The sequence below is a fragment of the Mucor mucedo genome (genome assembly GCF_025094135.1).
Source record: "Mucor mucedo strain NRRL 3635 chromosome Unknown EV154scaffold_100, whole genome shotgun sequence".
Classification (NCBI taxonomy): Eukaryota; Fungi; Mucoromycota; class Mucoromycetes; order Mucorales; family Mucoraceae; genus Mucor; species Mucor mucedo.
In genome coordinates, this window is record NW_026252384.1 from 21,185 (window position 1) to 38,770 (window position 17,586).

A 17,586-nucleotide genomic window follows, 5' to 3' on the forward strand; every position below is an offset into this window, starting at 1 on the left:
GCTAAAAAGTGAATAAAGCAACCCCTTCATTCATTATGAAACCCAACCTTGACAGATTTCTTTTTTTTTTGTGGATCAGCTTGTTGAAAACCGGTATAAAGTCAACAGGTTCAATATTAGAACCCTTCATCAACTTTTTCATGTGCACTGAATAAAATAAACGCTTTTTGTTACACTCTGTCTGCGTGAAAAAAAAAAAAGCTACCCTCATCCCCTGTCCAACACACATACGACTCCCGAAAGCATTGTTGTGCGAGCAGTCTTATATCCTTCATAGACAGCAAAAGAAATAGCACCAAGGATCTAAAATACGAACTGGGGGGAAACGATGCTTTGACAGACATCCCTAATCATTTGATACACTGGTGTCATTTCACGATATATCTCTCTCTTTTATTATTATTATTATTATAATGATTACGATAAATTAGGTTTATAGTGGGATTTATTAGATGGTAGATTTTCCCTTATAGTAGGTAGACACGACTTTACCAAAGTTTTCACCTTGAGTAGCAGCGATTTCCAATTCCTTTTGAGAAGGTTGACGAGACCCATCTCCATTGGCTATATAAAAGAAAAAAAAAAAAAGTTAGAAAATCTTTAAAAAAGTAAAAAGGAGGAGGAGGAGGAGGAGCCTTACCAATTGTACCAGCACCATAAGCAGAACCACCCACGACTTCGGAATTATCAAACAAATGAGCACTTGCGAAACCAAAAGGAACATAAATCATGCCATGATGCGCAAAATAAGTCACGGTGGTAAGCGCGGTCGTTTCTTGACCACCGTGTTGAGAGGCAGTACAGAAGAAAGTACCGGCAAATTTACCAGCAAGTGCACCTGTAGCCCAGAGTTTACCAGTGGCATCCAAGAAGGCTTTTAATTGAGCGGGCATAGTACCAAATCGTGTGGGGATACCAAAGATGATACCATCAGCTTCTGTTAATTGATCTACTGTGATGATTGGTAAATCAAGCTTGGGAGGGGCGTGCATCTTTTGAAGAACTTCCTCTGGTAAAGTCTCTTGCACTGGAGAGAGAGTATGTGTGTGTGTGTGTGTATAGGGGAAGGTTAGTATATCAAAGCTGTTTTCATCATGAATACAATCCCCATACCTTGGAAGATCTTGACATTGACACCTGAGCTTTCAAGACCACGTTGAACCTCAACAGCCAACTTGTGAATATGATGGTAGAGAGTATAGATGACAATATAAACTGTAGGAGGCATGACTTATAAGGAAGTGTTTTATTTTAAAAGAGAGATTCAAGATATAAAATTACAATTTTTCTCCAATTTTTAAATCCTAATTTTACTTCATTTTTGTTTGTTAAATTTGCAACATGTATATTTTTTCCCTAAAAGCTCATCTATTTATTAGACTTTTGAAACTAAATAAAAGTCATTTTAAATTTTTTTTTTTTCGGGTGAACCCTTTCTTCGCTTTTCAAGTTTTACTTGTTTGTTATAGGGAAAATACAATAAAAAAAAACTTTACGACAATAAAATTTTTATTTTCTTTTGGAATCCCTTTCTTTCATAATTTTCTTTTTTTGCTGTTTTTTTTTTTTGGTTGGAAAGAAATCATGACAAAACCATTAGTTTATATTGTGATTTATTCACTCTACCACCACGTTTACAAATTATCTCTCTCCATTAAGGAAGGTTTAGAATCCAAAGGTGTAGACGTCCAACTTTTTCAAGTTCAAGAAACCCTTTCGGATGAAATCCTTTCCAAGATGCAAGCTCCCTCTAAACCCGATTTACCCATCATCTCTGTGGATCGTTTATCAGAACCCGATGGGATTCTCTTTGGTCTCCCCACACGTTTTGGTACCATGCCCGCTCAAATGAAGGCCCTTTTAGATGCCAGTGGTGCTCTTTGGGCTAAAGGCGCTTTGGCTGGCAAATTCGCCGGTACTTTCTTTTCTACCGCCTCTCAACATGGTGGTCAAGAAACAACCGCTTTAACCGCTGTCACCTATTTCGCTCATCATGGTATGATGTATGTTCCCTTTGGCTACGCCAATGCCGCCATGGGTTCTGTAGATGAAGTCATTGGTGGTTCCGCTTATGGATGTGGTACCATCTCCGATGGCGATGGCTCACGTCAACCCAGTCATACCGAATTAGCCATTGCTGAAAATCAAGGTGCCAATTTCGCTGAAATTTTAACCGTCTTTGTCAAAGGAAGAGATATCATGACCAGAGATCAACCTTATGATCGGTCAACGCATCAGTCCAATCCTACAACAGATCCACAACTTTCTTCCGCTGTCGATACGACACATCATCAACCCATGTCAGATACCAGCCACGTAGACTCACATACTGGAGCTGGTGTAGCAGCTGGCACCACTGCCGCCGCCGCCGCCGCTGCTACTGCTGCTTCAAGTGCTGGCAAGAGGTCTTCCACGACGGGCGATAACACTTTTATTGACAAAACTGATAATATTGAAAATGTATCTGTGGGTGAAAGAGGTACCTCTTTAAATACAACAAAGACAGTGACTTCAAAAAACGACATCGCACCGTCGTCAAGTGTAGAGACACCAGTTACAGATGGTTTCCATGGTGATCCAACCACGCATACTTTAGGTACTACACCTCCAACTTCTGCAGACGCAGTACGTACTGCTACAGCATCTGATACGACTGCAACCGGCACCACACCTGCTGCTACAACGGGTACCACACCTGCTGCTACAACGGGTACCACACCTGCTAACACAACGGGTACCACGCCTGCTAATACAACGGGTACAACACCTTCTGGCAATGTTGCAGATACAAATGTGACTGGTGCAAATGCTACAGGCAATTCCACGAATCCGATGAGTACAACAACGGCGACCGATGCAAGTAAAATGGGAGATACAATGGCGACGGGTGGTACTACCAATGCTGCTGTGACAGGTGCTACGGGTGCTACACCAAATACTGCTACTACTACAACGGGCGCTACAGGTGCTACACCAGGTACTGCTACTACAACGGGTGCTACAACAACAGGGGCTACTGGTACTACGGGTGCAACAGGCACTGCTGCTGCTACTGGAGCTGCAACGGGTGCTGCAGGTGCAACAGGAGCTGCCGCTGGAGCTGCCAAGACAGGCACGACTGCTGCAACAAACGCTGCGACAACAGCCGCAGGTAAATCTACAGCCACTAATCCAGTTAAAGAAAGTATAGTGAAGGACAAGGTTAAAGAGAAGCCAAAAAAGAAGAAGTGGTTCTGTTGTTAAATCACACACACTTTTTTTTTTTTTTAAAAATAATCATTCAAATTAATACATTAATACAAAATAAAATAATTCAAGTATCTAAAACAACCTAAATAAGAGATTTTTTTTTTATAAATAATGTGTATATGTACAGAAATAAAAAGAAAGGTGTAAGTGATATATATATATATACAAAAAAAAAAAAAAAAAAAAGATGGTGTGTGTCTGTGTGGTTGGGGTATACAAAAAATGATGAGCTGCATACTGTTATTTTGCGAGTGTGTGTGTGATGTGAGGATTTATTCTATTTTTTGTTTGTCAGCAAAGGATCCATTTACTGCTTTTATCATAAAGTCCATAAATCGTTTTCCATAAGCGATGGGATGCACGGATGAAATGGTATTTTTGTCTTGTGTGATACTTTTCCAAATATGTTCAGATCGTTTCATGAAATTATAAGGTGTTAAAATATCAATGACGCCCATATAATAGAGTTTATCCAAGGGTCGATTCTCTTCATCACTCGATCGAAATCCACCGTCATCTGCATAAAATATACACCACCTTCGTCTAAAAAAAAAAAAAAAAAAAAAAGTCATCAGTTCTTTTTTTTCTTTCTTCTTCTCCCTCTGTAACTTACTCTTCGGATGGACTGGCGGGTAGTTCTGAGGTATTGATATGGACTGGATTTGTATTCCTTAACGCTTTACGAATGATTTCTGCTTTTTCGTTATTACTACGTCGAATCGATGTACGTCTTTCCAGGCCCTCCGTCCTCGGTGTGACCATATGTAAACTCTGATCACGGATACCCTCGGTGTTCCCCCTTCGAATATCATGGATACCGACCAGCAGACTATAATCCATGATATTCAACCTCTTGAGGATCTCCACATCTCTTTCCAACTGGGTGAGAAATAAAGCTCGTTTACTTGCGCCCAATTGAATGCGTTCCTTGTTTTTCACCCAATTCTGATCCTTCATGACAGCATGTGGGTTACGTGCCACTTCTTCCTCCGATGTCAATCTTCCAAAGGTGGATCCTTTCAGATCAAAGGTTTCATGGATATCCTTGTTAGAGGGTAAGACATTACCCATGATGACAAAATGAATTTTTCGACCTCTTGGTAATTTAATTCGATGCAGTCCATAAAAGCGACACAGTAATGTATTTGGATTATTGGACACATGCTAAGAGAGAGAGAGAGAGAGAGAGAGAGAGAAAAAAATCAATGGGATGAGTTTTTTTTTGTTTTGTTTGATAGGCAAAAAACCTCCCTTTACCTCGTAGTAATCTTTCAAAATCTTTCTCATAAATTTATGCTCAGAATGATGAATGGTCTTGATGATAAATCTATAATCTCTGGAATAATAAAAGAAGGAACCACTTTTACCAGGCGAACCAATTTCACTGAGAATATATTTATTGGTCAAGGACATCATATAATCTGCTGCATCCACGTGAAATTTCTCACGCAAGTTCCTGAATACCCATGGCGCATAGTCCTTGAACTTGAAATCGTATTTCACTCCCGGTGTTAATTCATTGCCCGTACTATATATATATATGGGAAGAGATCCGATGAACAACTAACGAACGAAAACAATCCCCCCCTTTTTTTTTGTGGTAACTTACACATCAAAGACGAGTTTATGAGCGGCTGTAAAATCCTCAGGTGTTAAATCTCTCTGTATTTTGGCAGACACACGACCTACGGCAATACGAATACCAGTCAACATATCGTACATCATTTGATAGTTTCGATGTCCTTCTGCTACTCGTGTTCCTATGGTAGTACGAGACTGTTCCTCTTCATCGTCATCGTCGGCGTAGGTCCTCTTTTGCTGTTGTCTTCGTGCTAGACGTCTTGCTCTGATTTCCTCTTCCAATGCATGCTGTTCATCATGATCCAAGGGTCCTAAATCCATCATTCTGACAGAGGCAGAGGGTGACTTTAAGGGAGGGGAGACAGGATGATTGTGTTGTAGACTGTTGTTAGGATGATGATTGAGTTCTTCCAGATGACGCTTCTCTTGGATATCAATGAAGAGTGGGGGTGGTTTCTTTTTAGTGGTGGTAGTAGTGGTGATCTCTTTATTATCCGAAGAAGGGTCTTCTCCACAATAATACCTGTTTTTTAACAGGACAAGACCACTGTCCTTGGTGACTGAACCTTGATCATCAGGTGTCATGGACATGGCTTCCACTGTTCCTTTTTCCTCGTAATGGCTATGACGTGGTGACGACATGACTTTAAAAGACATTTCGGAAAGTTAAAAAGAAAGAAAGAAAAAGAAGAAAAAAAAAAAAAAAAAAAAAGAGAGAGAGAGGGAGGAGGCTAAAAAAAAAAAACAAGATAAGCCCTTTCTCTCTCTCTCCCATTTTGCCTATTATGTAAATAACGGTAACACATATTGACATCACTCATAAATCATTTTTTTCATTTCTCGATAACTTTTTTTTTTTTTCTTGCCCGTCTGTATGAATGGAAATAAATTCTCCGGTATGATCTACATGGAGACAACACACTGTTCAGTAATAGTTGTGGTTGTTTAAAACTTTCCGATAGAGTGGACGCTCATCCCCATCATAAAAAAAAAAAAAGGATCTTTCTCCCTCTTCTATCATATTGAACCCCTCCAATTTTCATCATTTTATATATACATATAAAAAAAAAGGGACCTTTTGCTATTCGTCTATCATAAAAGACAATGATGAAAAAAAAAAAAAAAGGCCCCGAGATGACAAAATAAAAAAAAGTGCATGTTGTGGAGCGTGTAACCTGCCAGAAATAAATTGAAACAACGCTCATTATGCAATGAACCTCTCTTTCCCATATAAAAATAAGTTATCTCCATTTATTTACAAGAATCTAAGCTTTTTTAGAACGGAGAAAGGTGAAGGAGATAAGGAGAGAAAGGGTTTAACATTATATAGAAAAAAAATTTTGGCGTTTTGATGTGTGTGTGTGTGTGTTGTCATGGAGAGGGAGGAAAAATGTTATAGGAGAGTTGTGTGTGTATGCGGGGACTAATAATAAAAAAAAGAGAAGAAAATATTTTACTTGTTACGGACATATTTACCAACAACAACAGCATGATCTCTCTCATAAGGTTCAAGAGTCAATTGTTCTTGAGGCTTAATTCTCTCTTCTTGAAGCTTCTTGACTTCACGAGCAAAGACAGTAGCAGCATCTACAGTGGAATCAATACAAGAAGCCTTGATAGAGATGACGATGTGACCTTCATTCTTGAGGAAATGATGAGCGTTCAAAGCAATAATACGAGCTTGATCGGGTTGAGCAACATCAGCAAAGATAACATCCACCATAGGTACAAGCATACGGTACTTTTGAGGATGACGAGCATCTTCAATGATGGGAACAACGTTCGTTCTCTTCTTGGCCATGTTAATCAAATCACGACCGGGACGATGAGAGAATTCAACAGCATACACAGCTCCCTCAGCACCGACAATATCAGCAACATGGGAGACAGAGGTACCAGAGGCAGCACCAAGATATAAAACCTTTTTACCAGGAGCAATGTGGATATGATCAAGACCACCTAAAACGGCAGCAGCCAACTTACTTCTGAAAGGATTCCAGACACGGTATTCGATCTTGGTTCCCTCAGGTCCATCAATAGAGATACGCTTCTCACCATAAACAGCTTCACCAGGAACAAGGTTCTTGGTCACTAAAAGATCTTCCTTACCACGGGCAACGAAAATACCAGCATGTCTATGGGGTTCAACAACGACCTTGGCTCCACCACGGGCTCCACCACCGAAACCACCACGAGCACCACCACGGGGGGCACCACGGCCACCACGGGGAGCACCACGTCCTCCACCTTTAATATCAATGAGAAGAAGAAAGGGTTAATGACTAATGAATAAAAAAATTTTTTTTTTTGATGTGTTTGCATGTTACTTACCACGGCCACCGAAACCTCCACGTCCACGATCTCCACCGAAACCACCACGGCCTCCACGATCGCCACCGAAACCACCACGGCCTCCACCACGACCACCAAAGCCACCACGACCTCCACGATCGCCACCGCCGAAACCTCCACGGCCTCCACGATCGCCACCGCCGAAGCCACCACGACCTCCACCACGACCTCCACGGTCACCACCGAAACCACCACGACCTCCACCACGGCCACCACTGAAACCACCACGAGATTCGAAAGCCATCTTAATTAGTTTTATAAAAAATCTGTGTTATTAAACAAAAGGGAAAAAGGGAATATTTAAAAAAAAAATTTGACACTTTTTTCGAACCCACCCCACCCCCCAAAAAAATGCTCTGAGGGCTCTCTCACATACGATACGGTTAAAAAAAAAAAAAAAAAAAAAAAAAAAAAAACTGAAATTAATCTGTGACTACTTTTCGGGAAGGCACCCCCCATTGAGTGGCTTTTATTATTATTTATTAAATGCTTAAAGTAATAGTTTGGGTACAATCAGGTGCGGTCATATTGGTAAATGTGTTGAATATCCACAAGGCAATTCCATTGGTCCAGCCAAAACCTGTTTGCGATACATATTCTCCTTGACTTCCTGATACGCCAATGGTATTCACATCAAACTTTTCAAACATATGGCCATCATCCGATACATTTTCAATCTTTTCTAAAAGCCCAGGAATCGATCCACCTGTATTATACCAACCGCAGTAAGCAGAGGCCGCATAACGTTCCGCAAGATTATGAGACAATCGATAGATAGACGTACCATGGCTCGTTGTGTAGGTCTTCTTATCATTGTTATTGTTCAAGTACTTGTCCACACGCAGCATACCTTCCATCGCCACATACGAGAGTGGAGGCCAACCATTAGGCCAATCCCATTGCATCGTCGTGTTATAATAAGACGTGGTCAAGATACCAGGATACTTACGCAAAGCATTTTCCGCTTCATCATACACATGCGATAAAATCTTCTTGTCCTTCAGAATACGAGGGGGAATGGCTCCTAACCAAAGCGGAAATAAATTGGCCGGAGTGAAATCCTTGTTCTGTGAGTTATCCGTTAAATTGTAATCATAAAAATTATAGTCGTCTTCATTCCACATGAGTCTTTCTATGGCGTCCAAACGTTTCTTGGCTTGGGTTTGATAATAGGCAGCTTTCTTTTTGGTCTCCTTTGACTTTTCCCCAAACTCTGTAAACCATTCGGCCAACATGGACTCGGTGTTCCATAGCAACGAGTTGAGATCAATAGGTACAATCTCAGAGGTATGGATCGTGCGTAACATCTCATAGTTTTCCTTTTGATCGGCAGCAGGATACTTTTGCTTAACCCAACGTGAGGAATAATCAAACCCTGTTTCGGCACCAGCGGCAATATCGGCGTACATCTGGTCCTTTTCGGCGTCTGTGAAATGTGTACCATTGTTCACTGTATTGTAGTCTTCGACATAGGATTCAGGACGAGGCGAGGTATTGAGCGTGGAATAATGGTTTAGCTTATACTTCTTGTGAGGATTTTCTGGATCGGGTACAGAAATGGAAGCGTTGGTCATCCAATGAGCATATTCTTTCTCTAAATGAGGTAAAGCCTGCGTCATAAAGTCACGATCACCTGTCTTTTCCCAGAACTCTTGTACCATTTGTGTTAGGAAAGGAGGTTGAGAACGGTTGAGATAATACATACGCGCTCCATTGGCTATGATTTTTTTTTTTTTTTTTTTTAATACTCTGTGAGCTTTTCTATTTTTTTTTCTTTTTCCTTATATACACTTACGAATAAAACCATAGGTCTCCACAAAATCAAAAAAGTTCAAAATCATGTTTCTGGCCATTTCCACTTGATCACTTAGTAACAGCCCCTTGATCACAAAATACGAGTCCCTATTCATAGAAATGATAGATTAGATATCTACTCTATTCAATAAAAACAATGTCAATCATTACCAGTAGTAGAATTCACGGAAACGACCGCCAGGTACGACAAAGGGACGTTTGACGGGTAAAATGGAACTAGAACAGTCCTCGCATAAGTCGCTTGTATCAAATGTGAAAGTCAGATTAGCCCAAGCTTCATTTAAATGACTGATCCAGCCTCGATAATCTGGATCGGTTACATTATCAATCCATCGGAGCGGGGGGATTGTAATATTAGGCAATAATTTGACTTCGGTTCCAGCCTTGAGAAAGTTTTCATTGAGGAATTGTTGTACTTGTTCCTTGGTGGCATTGACACCACCCAAGGCTTGAAAGTTTTGAAGTACTTGTGCTTCTGGCTTGGATGTAGGCTAGCATAGAAGGGGGGGGGAGGGGGAAATGAGTATATAAAAAAAAAGAAGTGCTTATAGACACTCCCATTTATAATAGCTTACCATGTCCACAAATGTCTTGGAGTCCGAAAAGATTCTGGCCATTTGCACAGTATGAAGTAAATCACCTTTACAATAAATAGGAGAATCACATGTATAGGTTGTATGGTTGTCAATAGCAACCACAGAGAAAGCACCTAGCACCAGACTACAGATCCAACGTAAGCGTAACATTCAAAGTAAGAAAAGAAGATATAAAACAAGTCTTGTAAATTTAATTTAAACTGGATTGAACGGAATATTTTTTTTTTCAGGGACAAAAGATATATGTATAAAAAAAAAGCCCGACTAAAAAAAAAAAAAAGGGGAAGGGGGAATCAAAGAAAGCAACTACTATTCTTGTGATGAAATGAAAAAAGAAGGTTGCTTTTATATCTTTTATTTTTTTTAAAAAATAGGTTAAACTAGAGTTTTTTTTTCTGTGGGTGCAAGGAGGGAAACCACGGAAAAAATAAAATGGTATTCTCTCAGTTAGGGCTTTTTAGATCTTTCTCTTTTTATTTTTTATAGCCGGGATATAGTATAAAACGGCATAAGACACAGTATGCATCGTTTGTCATCCTATATATAAAAAAAAAAGAAGCATTTCCGAAGGAGAGGTCTCCCCCATTCTTTCTAAAGTGCATTCCTTGTTTCTATCCAACTCACTTATTGTCATTTATATAATTTTTTAACCCGGAATAATAAAAAAAAAATTCTTGCATTGTCAGTACGTCAATGCTGTGGTACAACAATATTCCCAATTCGATCTAAAAAAACAACAATGATCATATGCTGCCTCTAAACGAAGAAGAACTGAAAAAAAAAAAAAAAAAAAAAAAACTAGGTGAGCGGGAAAAAATAAATAATAAAAAAAGGTTCCCTCGGTCAATTATTTGATTTTAACATATACGGCTCACTTTCAATGATTACAGCGAAAAGCGGAGGAACAAAAAATAATAAAAAGCTTACAATGCGAGATTGCATATTTTTGTTCCATCACTGAAAGATGAACAAAAAGAAATTCACGTAACACAGTAACACTCTTCTTCTTTTCTTCTTCAAAAACAATGCTAAAACGGATTGCATCCTAGTAACGTGCCTGCACTCCCCCCAACCCCCCTCCCTTTCCACCGGAGTTACAGGAGAGAAAAAGGAGTTACCAAAGAAAAAAAAAAAGTACTACGTAATACGGTTTTCAACCATTTTAAAATGATAAATTTTCGAGAGAGAGAGAGAGAGAGAGAGAGAGAGAGAGAGAGAGAGAGAGAGAGAGAAGCGAATAGTAAGCCAAATGTTGCCCAGTCTTTCCAATCATGCTTAAACTAATTTTATGTATTTGAATGCAATTTAAAAAAAGATGCTAAACAAATACTTTCTGTCATTTTTTTTTTTTTTCATTATTATTTATTTCAGTCGACATGCGAATATTCATTGGGTTGAGATCTCGGCTTTTTTTTATTAGACTTTCTATTTTAGCTCGGCAGATTTATAGATTGAAAAGGGGGGGGGGTAATATACATGCATTTTTTATATTGTTTGTTGACAACAAACTAACTGTGCATCTTACTTGATCTTTTTATTTTAGAAAAACAACCTTCTATATGCTTGGATGACACCCATGCGTTCATTAATGCATCATCTACTATTGACTGTAGTCATCGTATACGAAATCGGGGAGTAGATGGATTGTTGTTTCATCATGAGGTCTGTCTCTCTCTGTTCGCGGGGTTTAACAAACTGGGGGATTTGCATAAAAAGTGTGCACTCTTTTTAGAGCAACCAAGCCAAATCAATGGGAAAACGTGTGAATGGTTTGTTAGATAACAAAAAAAAAAATCATTCGTCTGGCAAGATGATTTAGGTAACTAGTCTGTCGTCATGATTGTGCTCTGTTAAATTTATCTTCATTATTGGATAACAAAAAAAAAAAAAGAAAAAAAAGAAAAAGAAAAATATTTGACTTAATCAAAGATAAAACACATCCGTGCATTTTTTTTTTTATAATCTCGCATCTACATAAAATAATACACCTATCCTCACCCATTTCGATCAAAAAAGATAAAAACCCGCACAGTGGTACATTCTATTGTATACAAAGGCTTGTCCTTTTTTATACAAATGAGGTGTTACACGAGCACATTGTAAATTATAACATAGAGACAACATGGATGGCGTAATGGTTAGACAATTTTTCACACAGCTACTGCACAAATGACATCAGCTTCATGTCAAGAGGGGGTCGTGTGTGGATGTTTATATGTGAGGGGCAGAAAACGATAAAAAAAAAAAAAAATCGTCATTCTGCACAAAAGAAACAGGTACTTGGAAGAGGGGGAGGACCCGTAGTCTTCTTTTTGTGTCCCACACACACAGACGGTGTCTTACTCATAATGGAAACCCTTTTGCCTTTTTTTATTTACTCAAGGGGAAAATTGAATAACCGTCGCCTTTTATTATACATGTAACTTTTTTAAACAGTAGAGTAAATCATATTCTGTTGAAATGTCTCTATTTCCTGTATGAATTGTAACAAGGCACGTTCTTCCGTTCGACCAAAGACAAACGCAACAATGAGACAAACGGGTAAAGCAACAGAAACAAAATTCATAAGCAGACTACCGATGAGTGTCACAAGCACAATCACGATTGTTTCGGGTACACAAGTTGGCACTGCGACAATGATCACCAGGAGTATAAATTGCAATACAATACAACTAAAAAAACAACCTAATAACCAATCCGCATCCCTCTTGGCTTTCATCTTGTCCAATACAAGTGCATCCACAATCTCTCGTACTGTCGTTGGGTCCAATTGCGTCTCATTAAACTTGCGTCGATTCGGTCTTGTCTGGCTAGGAGAAGGAGGATGATGGAGAATGGTAAAATGAGAGACGACACCAAAATGATCAGAGTAACTCATATCTGTGCCTGGCACTCGATCGGTCAAGACCACGCGTGAATCTGTACACGTAAATTGAGGTGTTTGGCTGTAAAAGATGTAATCCAGTCGTTTCCCCATCATCCTTTTGGCATGGATATTATCCGTGGAAGGTGAATAATAACGGGAAAACGTATTATATGGTGAGTTACAAGTGAAACCAAAATATTGTGTGTACGTCTCGCTATTCAGACTGTTCATGTCAAACCCGTTGGCATCGGGCTCACCATGCACTTGTAACCACGAATCTGTCATGTAGCCATGGTTACGAATCAGCTTGTAATTAAAGGATGACGGTACACTGTTAAAGTCACCACTCTATTATATTTACGGGTAAAAGAATCAGTTTAGTAAAGGGCCCCCTTTTGCTACAGACGACATTTATATTTTTCTAAAAAAAAACGTGGAGTTTACCATAATGATATGTCGACCCATGGCGGCGGAAGCACGTAATAGATTAGCCAGTTGCCAGCACTGGGTGGCACGATGTGCTTTATAAGGATCTTCCGGACCATACCCACCGTGTAAATGCGTGTTGTAAATATCTAATAAACCTAGTTGAGGATGATCTACAGTGGTTGTTGCACATCCTTTACCCACATAGTAATCAGCGTGGAGTAATTTTAATGGTTTTCCATTTAATGCATATCGGTGATAAGCGGTGGCAATAATTGGAAATTTTGAAAAGATGGCGAGACCACTGCCCAATGCTCCACTAAGAATGGTGAAGGGAGTTACAGGAAAAAAAAAAAAGATAGAATAACCACCACCACTCTCTTTTTTTTTTTTTTGTATATATTGTTTTTACCTGTAGAAAAATTTGGCATGAGGTAAATTGTACCTCAGTTTCTCTACTAGATAATCATAGTCCTTTTGTACCCACACTTCTTGCAAGGTAATGATATCGTAGGAGGAGTTCGTCAAGGTGTCTGCAATAGCTGATAGTCGATGGCGTCTATTTTTAGAAATGACGGCAAGTCCCCTTTCATGTATTTTCAGCTTTTCTTTTTTATTGTCTAATGGTCAAGTTTTTTTTTTTACCAGCAATTGAAAGAAAGAACTTGAATGGTGTCCATGTTCAAAAAAAATTTTTATTTTTTTAGTTGTCCTCTCTTTTTGTTCACATGAAAAAAGAAAAGGCGGTTATTAAATTTTACACACGAGGGGGAGTTGGTGTTGCTTGGGTGGGTGGAGAAGCAGTAAGAAAGAGCTTTAATTGGAAATGTGTTTTAAAAGCACATGAAAAATCAGCTGTGTGTTCCAAAATGAATTATTAAAGCGATTTTTGAGGGGCACGTAAATAATAAGTATTCATTTGTTTAAGAAGGGGGGGAGGAAGCATACGTGCACACACTTTTTTTTATATCATGGCAGTGTAACTTGACATGTGATGCCACTTATATTTATAGATATCGTCATGATTATCTCTGTATATCTGCGCACTTCTTAAAAAATGAATATAATCTATTACAGAAAAAAATAGATACACACACATTTACATATATACACACACACGATTAATTCATATCCCGCTATTACCCTTTTAAAGGCACCTGGTTACCTCAACTTTTCCTTTTTTCTCTTTTTCTTTTTTGTTTATTTATTTATACCCTTTTTATTACACCTTTTATTATTATTATATATATTTATACATAGTGTATACACGCCTCCACTCTATTATTATTATGCCACCTAAAATTGAAGAAGATACCAAGAATAAAAAACCTGCTGGAAACACAAAGAGACAAAAGATTGTAAAAGCGTGTAAAGATTGCAGAAGACGCAAGGTACACACTTAAACAGAAAAAAAAAAAAAAAAAAGAGAGAGAAAGGGGAAGGGGCAAAAAAAGTTTTTTTTTTTGCTAACTAAAATGATTAGGTGAAATGTGATGGTGCCACACCTTGTGGTACATGTCGAAGATCGTCTATCCCCTGTGTGTTTGAATCGACATCACCAAAGCGAGGTACGAGCAAGCATTACATTGAATCATTGGAGTATCGACTTTCGGTGATGGAGAAAGCAGTAAATTCATTAAGTGGGCCGACAGCGGACATCGTAAAAGAGGCTGTGCGTCGAGAAGAAGAGCAACAGCAACAGCAATTACAACAGACCAGTAGTGTAACACCAGGTAAAAAAAAAAAAAAAATATTAATTACTTGGATGTTGTGTAATTCTAAAATATAACCCCTCTCTTTTAGAATTGATGATTATAAATGCAGAAGATAGATACACTTTAAATGAGTTTGGCAGTCCATCTTATATGCAAGAATATTATCAAAGTTCATCCAGTTCTTCCTCACCAAAAAGTATCGATAGTCAACACTCCACCACCACCACCGGCCGATTCAATAATCGTCAGGATGAAATCGAGATCAATAACCATCTGAAATTCTATCTTTCACAAATACAACCTTATTTCCCTTTATTTGTACCCACTTATTTCAATCAACAGTATGCAGCTCAAGAATTACCAAAGATACTTATCTATTCCATGTGTGCTCTATCCTGTATATATCAACAAATGGAAGAACATTACAGCTACTACCAAAGAGCCATGGTCATGTTGGATGAGTCCATTGGTAGACCTTCCATCTCGCTTGTTCAGACTTTACTCTTATTAATCAAATACAAGGAATACAACAACTCGAGTAATTTCTTTGAGACCACCAAGAGTTTAATGGCTAGAACAGTCGAGGTCTGTAACATCTTGAGCTTGGAAAAGATCATGACAACCAATGATTCTGCTGCTGAAACAAGAAAACGTACCTACTGTATGGTGTTTACCTATAACACCCTTTTATGGTAAATAATGGGAAAAAGTAAACATGTACCCAGAAAAGGAAATTAACTCTTTTTTTATAGTGTGGAACAAGGCATGATAAATGATTTAACCTTGCAAAAGGAGCATTATCCTTGTACTGTATCCGATGAATCAAGCATTGATTGTCAGTCTCACATCATCAAGTTTGCAAATACACTTCAACAGATTCATAAACATGTCTCTCGTATGAATCAAAGACAGGACGTGCAAAAGTCCTTACGTAGTCAAAATCAGGTCTTGGAGGAACATATTGCCATCTTTGAGTTACAGGTCAAGATCGAATCCGATCTACTCAATCTGCCTTTAAATTTAACCTTGTATCAACAACAACAACAACAGTCTTACAAGCACCAACCTTTATTTCCCGCTGAGGATATCATTGTAACCGTATCACCCATGACAAGGTTATTGCACATGGTGTACCATCTCAATGTTATTTTGTTACACTACCATTATTCAAGGTATCCATTACCAATGACACATCCTAATAATGATTCCATCACGGTTTACCCTCATGGTCAACTTGCTTCTTCCTCCGCTTCCGTCATGATTCGTCTGATCGAAGGCCTCATAGCCGATCCACTCCAAAGCTTCCGTTACTCTCCTCGTGGCCTACAATTTCTTGTGCATTGTCTTTCATGTGCTTTTACTGTGCTTAAATACGAAATTACCAATCCAGCCAATCCAAAGACGTACTACGAAGAATATCAACGATGTGCCCATCTCATGCAAAAGGTTGGTTCGGCATCGCCGTCCAATGAGATGCGTAATTATGCAAGAGAATTGGATTTAGCTGCAATCAATTTGGATGTATCCTCTTTGCAGGTTTCATCCAATACGCCATCTACTTCGCCTGTGGCAGAAACAAGTAAGATACGACGAAATACCATCTCTCATCGCCCATCTCAACAACAACAGCAGCAACAACAGCAGCAGCAACAGCAACAAGTCGTACCACCTTCCTTGTTACAACTATCGAGTGCAGGTGTCTCACAGCAGTTTACTTTACAGCATCATCCTTTACATAATATCCATGCTTCTCCTCTTGCAGTACAACAACAACAACAACAACAACATCTGCAATCACCGCAACAGCAACAACAACAACAACAGCATCATCCCATGTTACGTGGTTCTACCCAATCCTGTAATGATCTAAGATCGATGAATCGATTACAGTCTTCTTTATCACCCCCTCCCCCACCTATCCAGACGCAATTTACAAGCAACTCATTTACACAACATCGTAAACCAGTGGGATCGGTGATATCTTCCAGTACCACGGGGAGTTCCCAAGGCCCTTACCGGGGTAATGGCAATGTTCGAAATGTGTCACCTTCTTTACCTTATGTAAAACCATTTGATCATCCACCCCAAATGAGTCAATCTTCTGGATTTCCACGTCAACCTACTTCATCCACCGGATCCTTATCGGGCAATGGTGTCGGCAGCGGGGCAGCAGCGCCCGGAAAAATGAAACGTATTAAAAAGAGTGTATCTATTCAAGGAATTTCTGCCTATCGACAACAACAACAACAGTACCAAAATCATCAGATACAGCATTATCAAATGTACCAACAACAACAGCAACAACAGCAACACCAACAACAGCAAATGAATTTCCAACAACAGTTGACGAGTTTATTGACAGAACCCAATTTATTGCATCGACCTTATCAACCGACGTTTGATGACAAGTATATGGAAGATGATTTTTCAATGAATGTGGATGATTTAAGTTTTTTGAGCAATTATCCTGTCATGGACGATCAACGGTCTGAAGGGCATCAATTATTATAGGATTTGCCACCCAAAAAAAAAAAAACAAAAAAAAAAAAAAGAAGAAACAGATAAACACACCCCAAAAAAAAAATATATAGTTATACCCCCATTCCCTTTTTTTCAATATGCCCCCATTTTTATATATATACATGTATGTTTTATACCTCAAACTATCAGTGGATGAACAATAAATGATAGTTTTTTTTTATAAAAAAAAAAGGGACAAAGGGAATGGTTTTAATCATCTACAGTGCAATTATTTAATGATGGGATTGTGGTAAAAAATTGTACATACAAAGCTGCATGAATGGATTACCTAAAAATTACAAGCAGCCAATTTGTTTATATGAAGATCATGTGTACTTGATTTAATAATTCATTATTTCATCCTGACATAAATATGTTCATCCAATATAAATAAATAAAAAAAGAACGAGAAACCTTCTCACACTTTTCTCTTATTCTCTCACTCTTTTTTTTTAAAAAAAACAGT

General features: G+C 38.7%; 6 protein-coding genes across 6 annotated transcripts; 1 reads left to right on the top strand and 5 right to left on the bottom strand.

The window, feature by feature from the left end:
- Positions 1–448: 448 nt before the first annotated feature.
- EV154DRAFT_539611 (NAD(P)H:quinone oxidoreductase, type IV) lies at positions 449–1,838 on the bottom strand (the record flags this gene model as incomplete). Its single annotated transcript, XM_051604355.1, has 4 exons — positions 449–564; positions 641–1,027; positions 1,114–1,215; positions 1,826–1,838. 4 exons carry the CDS (start codon positions 1,836–1,838, stop codon positions 449–451), a joined length of 618 nt encoding a protein of 205 aa, XP_051454110.1.
- Positions 1,839–3,521: 1,683 nt separating this feature from the next.
- EV154DRAFT_539612 (uncharacterized protein) lies at positions 3,522–5,154 on the bottom strand (the record flags this gene model as incomplete). Its single annotated transcript, XM_051604356.1, has 4 exons — positions 3,522–3,792; positions 3,863–4,413; positions 4,507–4,777; positions 4,859–5,154. 4 exons carry the CDS (start codon positions 5,152–5,154, stop codon positions 3,522–3,524), a joined length of 1,389 nt encoding a protein of 462 aa, XP_051454111.1.
- Positions 5,155–6,052: 898 nt separating this feature from the next.
- On the bottom strand, positions 6,053–7,518 carry EV154DRAFT_545217 (putative NOP1-fibrillarin). Its single transcript, XM_051604643.1, has 2 exons — positions 7,162–7,518; positions 6,053–7,077 (listed from the first exon to the last, which is right to left on the bottom strand). Exons 1-2 carry the CDS (start codon positions 7,424–7,426, stop codon positions 6,284–6,286), a joined length of 1,059 nt encoding a protein of 352 aa, XP_051454112.1. The 5' UTR covers positions 7,427–7,518; the 3' UTR covers positions 6,053–6,283.
- Positions 7,519–7,604: 86 nt separating this feature from the next.
- On the bottom strand, positions 7,605–9,916 carry EV154DRAFT_605382 (trehalase). The gene is made up of 4 exons (XM_051607469.1): positions 9,573–9,916; positions 9,148–9,488; positions 8,978–9,084; positions 7,605–8,899 (listed from the first exon to the last, which is right to left on the bottom strand). Exons 1-4 carry the CDS (start codon positions 9,741–9,743, stop codon positions 7,665–7,667), a joined length of 1,854 nt encoding a protein of 617 aa, XP_051454113.1. The 5' UTR covers positions 9,744–9,916; the 3' UTR covers positions 7,605–7,664.
- Positions 9,917–12,021: 2,105 nt separating this feature from the next.
- EV154DRAFT_567186 (Endonuclease/exonuclease/phosphatase) lies at positions 12,022–13,565 on the bottom strand (the record flags this gene model as incomplete). The annotated part of the gene is made up of 4 exons (XM_051605998.1): positions 12,022–12,807; positions 12,904–13,204; positions 13,298–13,471; positions 13,531–13,565. The coding sequence occupies 4 exons, from the start codon at positions 13,563–13,565 to the stop codon at positions 12,022–12,024; spliced, it is 1,296 nt and encodes a 431-aa protein (XP_051454114.1).
- Positions 13,566–14,091: 526 nt separating this feature from the next.
- EV154DRAFT_554408 (uncharacterized protein) lies at positions 14,092–17,370 on the top strand. The gene is made up of 4 exons (XM_051605190.1): positions 14,092–14,276; positions 14,369–14,618; positions 14,689–15,292; positions 15,353–17,370. Exons 1-4 carry the CDS (start codon positions 14,175–14,177, stop codon positions 17,109–17,111), a joined length of 2,715 nt encoding a protein of 904 aa, XP_051454115.1. The 5' UTR covers positions 14,092–14,174; the 3' UTR covers positions 17,112–17,370.
- Positions 17,371–17,586: the final 216 nt, after the last annotated feature.

Excerpts from the sequence above, each read along its gene's own strand:
- EV154DRAFT_545217 (XM_051604643.1), bottom strand. The coding sequence starts at position 7,426 with ATGGCTTTCGAATCTCGTGGTGGTTTCAGTGGTGGCCGTGGTGGAGGT. Across the intron at positions 7,078-7,161 it reads TGGAGGTTTCGGTGGCCGTG|GTGGAGGACGTGGTGCTCCC; the intron begins GTAAGTAACATG and ends TTGATATTAAAG.
- EV154DRAFT_554408 (XM_051605190.1), top strand. The coding sequence starts at position 14,175 with ATGCCACCTAAAATTGAAGAAGATACCAAGAATAAAAAACCTGCTGGA. Across the intron at positions 14,277-14,368 it reads AAGATTGCAGAAGACGCAAG|GTGAAATGTGATGGTGCCAC; the intron begins GTACACACTTAA and ends TAAAATGATTAG. Across the intron at positions 15,293-15,352 it reads ACCTATAACACCCTTTTATG|TGTGGAACAAGGCATGATAA; the intron begins GTAAATAATGGG and ends CTTTTTTTATAG.
- EV154DRAFT_605382 (XM_051607469.1), bottom strand. The coding sequence starts at position 9,743 with ATGTTACGCTTACGTTGGATCTGTAGTCTGGTGCTAGGTGCTTTCTCT. Across the intron at positions 9,489-9,572 it reads CCAAGACATTTGTGGACATG|CCTACATCCAAGCCAGAAGC; the intron begins GTAAGCTATTAT and ends CTTCTATGCTAG. Across the intron at positions 8,900-8,977 it reads GGAGACCTATGGTTTTATTC|CCAATGGAGCGCGTATGTAT; the intron begins GTAAGTGTATAT and ends AAAAAATCATAG.